Genomic DNA, 10436 nt, shown 5'->3' on the forward strand with positions numbered 1-10436 from the left:
GCGATATGTTTATAATTGCATTCATTGTTCATTCCTTCTCTGTCTGCGATCCGGAAAATATAGCATTTAATTCTCAATAGCTATAAATATCTGCCGTTAACATATTTATAAATAAAGTTATGCAATAACGGAATGGAACGTAATACATAAGATCGATATATAACCATGTCTACTACGCTTATGTCTACATGTGTACATTGCGTTATTTGTCTACGTAGCCTCTCGTTAAAATATCAATAAAATATCAATGAAATATCTTAGATGTTTGTCAAAAGACGACGAATTGTCACGTAAATTATCACGTTGCAACTAAAGACATCTCTCAGAAAGATAATGCGATCGTGCCGTGACTACTCCGATCGGAGAAAATCATCTTAACAATCCACGACGACAAAAGATTTACAAGAAGAAATAAAGTTGGGCATACCGGTATAAATAGCGAGGTACCGTTGCGACCGTATCGGTACCTGAGGGTCGGGGTGATGCGATCGTGATCGATGTAGATCGTTCTTTCGATCTATCTGCGGCAATCCGTGCCCAGGCAGGCCGGTGTGTCTCCACCGGCCGATCGGCAACAATCTACATATACCGGTAAACTACGCGACGTTTTTACGTACACACATAGCGAGAAACCTTCGTATATATACAAGTGAATAAGTTATACATACATATATAAATGTAAAACATTTGTATAGCGAGATCTGTTTCCGGGTCACGCTACGGCAGGTTGACGCGCCAAAGATATCGACGCTATTGTCTCTCGTGCCCGATATCGGCGATCCTCTCGCATCGATTAGCATTGATTTGTGGCTCATCGTGATTGGCCTGCGGGACTAGCGCGGCCAATGCCGATTTATTCGGATATGTAGATGGACAGTTGTTACGGTGATTTTCCGTTTTGCGAACGATCATGGATAATCAGTCAATTCGCTCGCGGTTAGACAAGATCGAGATCGCTCGGTCCCACGTAGATCTCACGCATAGGATTCGTCATGCCTCGATATCTCAATAGTCAAGTGTATATCTACACTATCGCAACTGAACACTTAAGATTTAGTTGCGTAACGCACGGGGTGTCCGCAAATTCTAATCCGCCGCGGCGTCAACATTGAGAAGAAAAGAGAACAATGGGTGTCGCTCAAAGTTAAAATAAGTTCTGTAGATTTGAATCCGCGCTCTCCTTTCGCCGCTGGCTACGGTCCATGTAGCTTTAATTGTATCGCAACGATCTCTTGTGAACCGAGAAAGACACCTGCGCGACCAACGAGAGTCGCAGCTGATATCCGAGTCTTCCAGATTGCGTAACGATTCATGCCTAACAAAGTGTGGGACTCGGTGTATTAGAGCCGGTAAACGCGCGGGGACCCTTAGATTCAACTCGTACCTCTTTCTTTCTCCGACGAGCGAAATCGTATAAACCGCGAAGATAAGATCTATACCTCGACCACGCCTCGAGAGAAGGATCGAACTGTCTCTTCCGTATACGTCGAAATCGTTTTTGACGTATCCCGCGAGGATTAGCATAAGGTGCGTCTCGCAGGCTTATTGTCTCAGGGTTTTGCATTTCATTTACGTAAGAGCATGATGAATAACAGAAGCCATCATTCGACACTAACTAACGTTAGACAATAGTCTGCATCAAACGATTCCTTATCGGAGCCCGCTTCATTTCACGCTTATACTCTAATAATATTGTAATTTTCATACGTACACGTAATGCAAAAAACTTGCAAACCTTTAATATAGTCTACTACCCAGGTAGGAATTCGAATACCCCTGACCTAGAGAATACGGAAAATAAATTTACATATAACATAAAGTTTACGTTCTAAGATTTTCGCAATTATTAATTCTAATTTTATATCAAGAGATATACAATGTAAATGTTCAATATTAATTTAATTAATATTTGTGACGTTCAATTATCTATTTTTCTACAATGTGTAAATAAATATTGTAAACAAACACTTCCACCTAATGCAATTTCAATTTCTTAGCAATAATAACTGCAACCGCACTCTTACGTTTTTCTGCGTTACTCTTAAATCTTATCTCTAAGCAGATACTTTTATCCACAATAGATATTCTTCTCTATATTCTTTTGTACTATATTAATTTCTATTATATTGTTGTACTATTTATCTGCTATAGATATTGTAATGACTATTCCGAAACGTTACTATCATATATTCATCTTTTCTACTATATGTGCTGATAGTTATATATCGGTAGTAGATAGAAGAAATTATTCGTCTTCTCTACTTTGCCGAGACTCTGTGGGTAATACTGTCATTCATATTATGGGAAGAAACTCACAGAGGGACTCAAATCAGTTAAAAAGAATGCTTTCCCATAAAACCCACAAGACCCACAAAATATTCCGGTTCAAAAATTTAAACTTGCAGACGCTAAAGTCATGTGAATCAAATAAGAGTTGCTCAAGGGTGCTTCAATTCTTCATTTCGGCCTAATTACTCCACTCGGAAAAGAGAATCGTTCAAACTGTGATCACAAATAACATCCTTGACAGTGACAGTGTATACGGCCATGTTGCAAACGTATTAAACAGCTGACCGTGTGGAAGATAACTGGAAGGATTTTTTCGTCTATTCATGAGAGATTTCAATGTTTTTAAAAAATACATTTCAATACTGTCATCAGGAACATAGAATTATTGAAGTCAGCAAGACTCCCTGTGATTATTTCAAAGAAAATGCTGCCACGTACTCCGTATTCAGACAGACCTGCATTATCGATCCGAGGGGTCGAAAAACGCCGGCGTATTATTTAGGAAATAAGAAATATTAAAACTTCGCTTCTTCGCGGCTGCTCAAGGCGAGCCAGTGCGTAATTTCTATGATGTGAGCTGACTCACATCTCGCACGTAGTAAGTTAAGTATCGCCTCTCACCGTACCTCCGCACAGGTTCCACGCATGTGTGTTAATGCGCGGGTTGTGAGGTCATACACCCACCTTCACAGGTGGTTCGTTTTTCATTCAAACCGTGCAGAACGTTGTAAGACGAACGCGCAACGAACGTCTTAAGAATAACCGGGCGGTTCTAGTAAAGTTTCTTTTCACACAATGATCATGAGGACGTTGTTCGCGGTTCATCCGGTGTCACTGGTGCTTGTATTTACGGTCACTGCCATTGGCGGCAATTACACAGATATCAATCTACCGCACGAGCATGTCAAGTATTATTTCAACTCTTTTCCCACGGTAGCAGAAAAATGCCGCAATGATGCGACGTGTCCATATAAGGTAAGATTATATTTAATATTAATTTCTTGACATATTTTTTTTCATTTTGTATAATATTTAAAACATGTTACATAAAATTTTATTTAAAAATTTATTTCTGTGGATTTCGCATTTACATAATATTATTCACATATTCATCTGAATAAAAAAATTCTTGAACATTTTTTACATGATTTATGTAAATCATTAAAAGTTTCAAATTTATAATACATTCAGGATAGTCTCGGTACTAAAGCCTGTTGGGGCTACGAGGAAGATTGCAAAGCAGAAAATTCTTTTTCCATTCCGCATTGCCCTGGCGATCACAAGGGATGGGTCGCCACAAAAAGAGCTCAGTTAGATACATATTACGCACAAGGCGATTTCGGATACGTGCGCGATCAAAGGAAAGAGATGATGCTTTTATGTGAACCATTATTTGTGGTGAGTTTACTATATAATTATTTATAATATATTACTTATGATATGAATCTGACGTCATACACGGAACGCAAAAGGATAATAAACTTGATATCTTGGTCGGATTTTACTTTTTTCAGGATGATTCGTCCTTGGAGTGTTCGGAGCATATGCGGTTCTGCAGAGCGAGAAACGTGATGCTAAATTTCACAGATTTGCTGAATCGAAAGGAACCCATACGATACAAAATGGATGTACTAAGAGAAGGTCAAATTGGTGGCTACTGCACGTGAGTGAATATCAGCGAGCAAAACAGATCATCTATATGACGAATTGGAAAGTGTCTAACTCTCTCTTCTGCGATCAGGCTGAACGAAAAAAGATTACAGGAAAACGCAGATCACATTAGTCCACTGCAGTCTTGGGGACCAGAATTGCGAAACTTTCGAAAATTACATCACCGGCCGATTGTCCACGGCGACTGTGATGTCGTCATTGAGAAACCGACTTTTATCATGAAGATAGATGCCAGTAAGTTTGAAGGCATTTGCAAAAAGAATGTCAGATAAATTACGGTTCACATTCGCCACTTCGTTAAAGTCGCTTTGTTTTAGTAGTAAACATGTATCATCACTTTTGCGACTTTTTCAACTTGTACGCATCATTGCACGTGAATCTCTCGCACCCATCTGCCTTCGATACAGACAACCATATATTGATCTGGGAAAGTTATAGGTAACAAGGATAAAACGAATCATAAAACAAAATTGAAACAAACGTGTAAAATGAAGATTACGACCCGTTAGATACTGAACTACATTTTGTTTTTAGCTATCGATCGGCGTTCCAAGATACCTTCGAAGCATTTACGAGAAATCCATTATGGGATTTAAAAACATTTCGAGGCGAAACAGTATGCTTCAGGAACTTGGTGTTTCCTTTACTGCCGCGAATGATTTTCGGCCTATTCTACAATACACCACTAGTACTAGCATTGTATATCATTTCACCGAGATGCTCTATACTCCAAAGAAGAATATCAATTATTAGAAAATATTGTTTTAGATTTATGGCTGTGAAAAATCCGGATTGTTCAAAGCTTTTGGTGATCATGTGTTGCATCGACTTCAAATACCTCTTCATCAAAGGAAAGATCGGAAGATTCGTGTGACATTGCTCAGTAGAGATACACAGTACAGAAAGATTTTAAACGAAAATGAACTGGTAAACGCTTTGAAGGAGAACCCGGAGTATAAAGTTAGGAAGGTAATATTCCAATAGGAAAATATAATTATCTTTAACATTCTGTTATATGTCACAACACGTTCTTTTTGCACTCAGGTGGTGTATAATAAAAATGTATCATTCAAAAAGCAGTTAGAAATTACTAGGAATTCTGATATTTTTATTGGTATTCATGGCGCTGGCTTAACGCACTTAATGTTTCTGCCTGATTGGGCAGCAGTGTTCGAAATGTAAGATCCGTTATAAAACATAAAAAAATATATGATTGTGAATAGTGGAATCATACATTTCAATTATTTTCCGCAGATATAACTGCGAAGATCCTAATTGCTACAAAGATCTTGCACGGTTGAGGGGTGTAAAATATTTCACATGGAAAGATACGTCAAAATTAGTGCAACAAGACCCGGTAAGTCCGTACAGATTTTTCGCTAAAATAATATAAGATTTGATAACTTAGTTTTATTATAATCAAAGAAAAATTTGGTAATAAATAACAGCGATACTACAATAGATATTTGTGACATTTTTGTAAGTCTTTTTCATTCCATTTTATTTCCTCACTGATTTAAACTATGATTAAAGTTTTGTCATTAAATGTAAACATGCATACTTAAACAGTTTGTAATTTACAGGGGACACATCCTGATGGCGGAGCTCACGCCAAGTTTACAAACTACAGCTTCGACGTTAAAGAATTTCTCAGAATTGTTTCGCTTGCAAGAAATCACGTGAAGCACCACAATGCATTTAGGAAGTTTAACAATTCTCATGGCAAAATACAAAATAATACTAAGACGACGGATAATGAAGATTTAGTACAACCTTCCAATGCTAAAGAACCGATACGATTACAAAAATCTGATATATTATCCAAAGATGAATTATGAACAGAACTCTTAGGCACTAAATTAAGACGATAAGATATGGTAACAGAACGTGATCTAAAATGCATTTGTTGATCGAATTTCGTATATACTTAGTACTAGTTTTATACTAATGTACATACTTTATTTTGATAAATAAAATAAATGCGCGATAGATCGCGATATGTCTGTGTTGCATTTGGCAGTACTTTCTCTTAATTATTAATTCGTAGTTAAGTTTACATATACGATATCTGTATATAATATTTAATTACGTATCTATATTTGGCCACATGAAAACTATAACGTAATCTTTCTCTATAAGGAAAAACAAAAAATATATTAACAAAATTCACTGTACACGTTTTAATATAATCACATATAATGTCTTCAACAAAGACTTATGGAAGAATATTGTTATCAGCAAGATCGTCAAAATCTCGATCAAACATTGTAAATTTATTAAAATTGACTCATTACCATTTTTGCATATACTTCACAGTTTGATCGGAATCTTGAGCCTATAAAGTATCAATGTTGAAAGTATACTCACAGCCATATATATAATTAATATTAATAGAGCTACCAATTGTTTGGCATATAACGTATGCATTGACATATTGACAAGACCAGTCATAACGTTACTAACAAGAAAAAAGAACATGCCGTTGTAATTTACAGCATCAAAAATCTCTAAAGATCTCCTGATTACACATTCATCATTTTGCTCTCTCTCACTCTCGACATGTTTCTTTAAATTCAAACGCAAATTTTTACGCAATTTCTCTGTTTTGCTTTCAATGCTAGACTCGTTTATCGCGCAATCAGTTATATCTAGCACAATCTCTACGAGCAGCAACAAACTAAGTAGCGTAGTTGTTAGAATTACTATCCACATGCAGTACCCGGCATCGGCTAATCTTCTTGAAATCTTAAAATCGCAGAATAATGTCGTGATGCAAGTTTGTGCGGAGATCAAAGACAATTTAATACACAGCAACATAGACTCATTGTAGCGCACTCCAAATTCAAAACCATACAGTTTCACAGAAATATTCATATTCGATCTCGTGTGCGAACTTTGATATGTCGAATGTATCAATCTTCCAATAGCTACGCCAACAAAATACAGTCCTACGTAACCGGGTACGGAAATTAGGCCCTCTCGATTGGCAGAGAAAAAGTCGTCTCTCGGCCCGTCCCACGCCAAAACCCACGTCTTTAAACCTTTGATGCTCATGGTGTATTCGTGCATCCACAATATCCATATACCTGAGAGTAACGAAGTAACGAGTAACTTCGAGCTAATAGTGCTGAAGCTAATAATCATGCTAGTGAACAACTTGACGATAACTAAAGTTATAAAAAAGTTCCAATGAACGCCGTACTCGGTAACGTGCTTCTGATATCCTACGTACTCGACTACTGCGATACGTCCGAAGCCCAACACCAAGAGGGGCACGCAACTTCGGAAGCAATTTTTCATATTTCTCGTCAAAGTTTCCTGAAATCCTCCTCGACGGAAGGTAGAAAAGTCTCGAGCCTCTGGCGCGACCAACGCATTTGCCAATATGAACAACCCGACACCCGTATCCATTAGACTGTATCCAAACATTTCTGTCTTGGCGAACTTGCGTGGAAAGATACGAAAATCGACGGCTAATATGCAAATCGCAGTAATAATGTTAGTCAATGCGCGAAAATTAGTTATGAAGGGCCTTTTGCCGGTAACCGGCCGCACAGTTAAATTCGGGAGATTAATCCCCTTGTTTAGCAGCAGCATTATGTTTAGCAGAGAGATCGATATCATTATCACGCATACGCTACCGATGTGTCCCGATAATATCGTACAGCACAAGATAGTCGGGATGACGGTTAGCATGAACTCTATGACGACTCTCACATTTTCGTGGGTGTACTTCTTAAGGATTCCCAGAGTCGTTGTTGCCAATAAGACGCCGCATACGGATGGTAGAAGCGTGAAAATCACCTCTTGCGGTGTCGTGCCCCCGTGATTGGAAACGAACGCTTCTTGCTCGAGTCGGTATTGTTCCTTGCTCACCGGCGGCGTCATCGCCGAATCGAATTTCAGGCATTCTACGAGCGTGCCCAACCCAGCTATAATTTTGCGCAGTTGAAGAAAGTATACCTGACAAATAAAGAACTTACGGTTGCTCGGATGATCTGCCCGTTAATTCATTACTCGCGTGTTTCGTCACGCGTGTGATAAATATTCATTAAATGCCAATTCTGCACGAAAAGTTCGATATTAATGTTGTATGACACATGTTCATATTGCCGTAGATGGCAGCACTTTGCCTTTTTTTTAATTATTCTACTGTAGTACTGTACGCGATTTGACGAGAAAGAATATATCAATAAATTCAGTGGTTTTTCATTAATTGTCAAAGTTGTGTCAAAACGTCGTCTTATGATTATTGCAATAGAATGTAATTAATTTAATTACATTATGTTAAAAAACGACACATGATAATATCGCTGTATTGAAAAAATAATACGCATATTTTTTATTTATTAATATAGAAAGGGATTAGCGTACCTATCGTTACCTGCTGTTTGTTCAAATATTTAAACAAATATATATATATTTGGTACATAAACAGAGAATGACATAACCAAAAAAACAGAGTTACATGGAAGTGAAAACTAAGAGATCATTTCCTTTTGATGAAGATTTTGTCACAAATAATCAAGTGAAAAAATTTAAAGTACATATTAATGAAACGCAGAACAGTATCAACAACATGTCTGAACATAATTTTACAAAACGTTCCAAAGTACAATCCTCAGAGGCATCGAAACGTGTTTCACTTGTCGAAAAGATGAGGCCAACGAGTATTGCGGCTTATGTGGGGCAGAAACAAATTATTAGCCCAGGCACTGTTTTGAGTTACTTATTGGAAAAAGGAGAGATTTCTAGCATGATATTCTGGGGCCCACCTGGATGTGGAAAGGTAAAGCTAGTTTTACTCTTCATTTTTACAGCTGCCTTGTAATAACCATCTACAATTTATGTTTCAGACATCCTTGACGAATATAATAGCATGTTTAAGCAGAGAATTAACGAGTAACAACGTGCACATTGTGAATCTATCTGCAGCCAATTCCGGTGTAAAAAGCATAAGGGAAGCTGTTACCGCAGCGAAGAACAAATCAAAATTCGGATGCAAGACCATTGTCTTCATGGATGAAATTCATTGTTTCAATAAGCTTCAGCAAGATATATTCCTGCCACACGTAGAGGCAGGAACGTTCACTTTAATTGGGTGTACCACCGAAAATCCGTCTTACAGTTTAAATCCAGCTCTGTTAAGTCGCTGTCGCGTATTTGTGTTAAATAAATTAACGGAACGCAATGTAACAGAGATTCTTTATAAGGCAATAGAGTGCATAAATGGTGGCACGCTCGATGCACGAGAAAAAGAACTGACAAACAGCAGAAAACAGATTAAATTTCACTCCAATACAAAACATAAATTTCATGTTGATAATAATACAGTACAGTGGCTAGCAGAAGCATGCGATGGCGATGCACGTGTAGCTCTGAATGCTTTAGAATTAGCAACGCTTGCGAAGCAGGCAGATGGATCAAAAGCATCATACAATAATAATATAACAATAACTCTGAAAGATATTAAGGAAGGTTTAATAAAAACGCATGTGCTTTCTGAAAAAGAAACCAATCAGAGCCATCACATGTATTCCGCGCTTCATAAATCAATAAGAGCTGGTAAGGCAAGTGCTTCCCTGTACTGGATGGCTAGAATTATGGCAGCTAAGGAAGATCCGGTAAACATTGCGAGACGGCTAGTTAGAATATCTAGTGAAGACATTGGTCTAGCGGATCCAGACGCTTTAGGTAAAGAAACGAAATTTATTTTTCATAGTGTATATGTAACTAAAGTGTGTTTTAAAAATTCAGGTGTAGCTGTTCATACAATGCATGGCTGTCAAATGATTGGTATGCCAGAGTGTGACGTGCTTTTGGGACAATGCACGGTTTACTTAGCGAAAGCACCGAAGTCTCGATCGATATACAATGCGTTAAAAGCAGCTGAGAAAATGATTTTGGAATGTAAAGGTCCTCAACCTGCCGTGCCATTACATATGAGACATAACTCAGCACACAAAGCTATAATAGAGTAGATTCGATAAAATTTACATTGTTCTTTGCGTAATCATTACTAATTTATCGTTTTTGTAATAATAAATTTTTATAACAAATCTTTTTCTTGTAAATATTAGTAATTTAACAAACCAAGAAAGTGTGGAATCTGTTTATTTATAGAACCGCAGTGTACCGATATTTTTCAAGAAAAGCAGAGCTTGTAAATAATTAAGACTTACATTGTGTACGCCCTTTTGTTATACATTTATATCTAGTTGGTTAAAGAAACCATCAATCTCCAACATTTAAGCAAATTAAGCCAAAAAATTATTATCAATCCCTATTCTAACCTGAGATTGAGTGATTGCAATTGTCAGGCTGAGCATATGCTTAATCGATACATTCATTATTTGTTATTCTATCAATTATTAATATTTAATAAATTATTTAACTATCAATTCGCACTCACCTATTTGCGAACCTTTGTAATCCCTCCCGGCATGTTACACAATTTACAATGCGATGTCGTGGAT

General features: G+C 37.4%; 3 protein-coding genes across 4 annotated transcripts; 2 read left to right on the forward strand and 1 right to left on the reverse strand.

Annotated features, from left to right (window-relative positions):
• Positions 1–2328: 2328 nt before the first annotated feature.
• On the forward strand, positions 2329–5972 carry Eogt (EGF-domain O-GlcNAc transferase). 2 transcript variants are annotated; one of them, XM_071701439.1, is made up of 10 exons: positions 2329–3264; positions 3481–3687; positions 3804–3952; positions 4031–4194; positions 4281–4398; positions 4495–4648; positions 4729–4929; positions 5005–5138; positions 5215–5317; positions 5544–5972. In XM_071701439.1, the coding sequence occupies exons 1-10, from the start codon at positions 3085–3087 to the stop codon at positions 5796–5798; spliced, it is 1665 nt and encodes a 554-aa protein (XP_071557540.1). In that variant the 5' UTR covers positions 2329–3084; the 3' UTR covers positions 5799–5972. The 2 variants fall into 2 exon arrangements, with proteins under 2 accessions (XP_071557540.1, XP_071557531.1); XM_071701430.1 differs by having other exon boundaries at positions 2330–3264; positions 4278–4398.
• On the reverse strand, positions 5424–8080 carry LOC139769914 (phosphatidylinositol-glycan biosynthesis class W protein). Its single transcript, XM_071701452.1, has 2 exons — positions 7944–8080; positions 5424–7871 (listed from the first exon to the last, which is right to left on the reverse strand). The coding sequence occupies exon 2, from the start codon at positions 7846–7848 to the stop codon at positions 6271–6273; it is 1578 nt and encodes a 525-aa protein (XP_071557553.1). The 5' UTR covers positions 7849–7871; positions 7944–8080; the 3' UTR covers positions 5424–6270.
• A 4-nt stretch (positions 8081–8084) lies between these two features.
• LOC139769923 (ATPase WRNIP1) lies at positions 8085–10361 on the forward strand. Its single transcript, XM_071701464.1, has 4 exons — positions 8085–8224; positions 8319–8749; positions 8817–9654; positions 9718–10361. Exons 2-4 carry the CDS (start codon positions 8429–8431, stop codon positions 9939–9941), a joined length of 1383 nt encoding a protein of 460 aa, XP_071557565.1. The 5' UTR covers positions 8085–8224; positions 8319–8428; the 3' UTR covers positions 9942–10361.
• Positions 10362–10436: the final 75 nt, after the last annotated feature.

The sequence above is a fragment of the Temnothorax nylanderi genome, unplaced genomic scaffold (assembly GCF_030848795.1).
Source record: "Temnothorax nylanderi isolate EJ_2023f unplaced genomic scaffold, tnyl_v1.0 TNYL_tig0002_pilon, whole genome shotgun sequence".
Lineage (NCBI taxonomy): Eukaryota > Metazoa > Arthropoda > Insecta > Hymenoptera > Formicidae > Temnothorax > Temnothorax nylanderi.

Coding starts and splice junctions, on each gene's coding strand:
- Eogt (XM_071701430.1), top strand. CDS start 3,085: ATGATCATGAGGACGTTGTTCGCGGTTCATCCGGTGTCACTGGTGCTT. Junction 3,953..4,030: donor CAAATTGGTGGCTACTGCAC/GTGAGTGAATAT, acceptor TTCTGCGATCAG/GCTGAACGAAAAAAGATTAC. Junction 5,318..5,543: donor AATTAGTGCAACAAGACCCG/GTAAGTCCGTAC, acceptor TGTAATTTACAG/GGGACACATCCTGATGGCGG.
- LOC139769914 (XM_071701452.1), bottom strand. CDS start 7,848: ATGACGCCGCCGGTGAGCAAGGAACAATACCGACTCGAGCAAGAAGCG.
- LOC139769923 (XM_071701464.1), top strand. CDS start 8,429: ATGGAAGTGAAAACTAAGAGATCATTTCCTTTTGATGAAGATTTTGTC. Junction 8,750..8,816: donor GCCCACCTGGATGTGGAAAG/GTAAAGCTAGTT, acceptor TTTATGTTTCAG/ACATCCTTGACGAATATAAT. Junction 9,655..9,717: donor AGCGGATCCAGACGCTTTAG/GTAAAGAAACGA, acceptor TTAAAAATTCAG/GTGTAGCTGTTCATACAATG.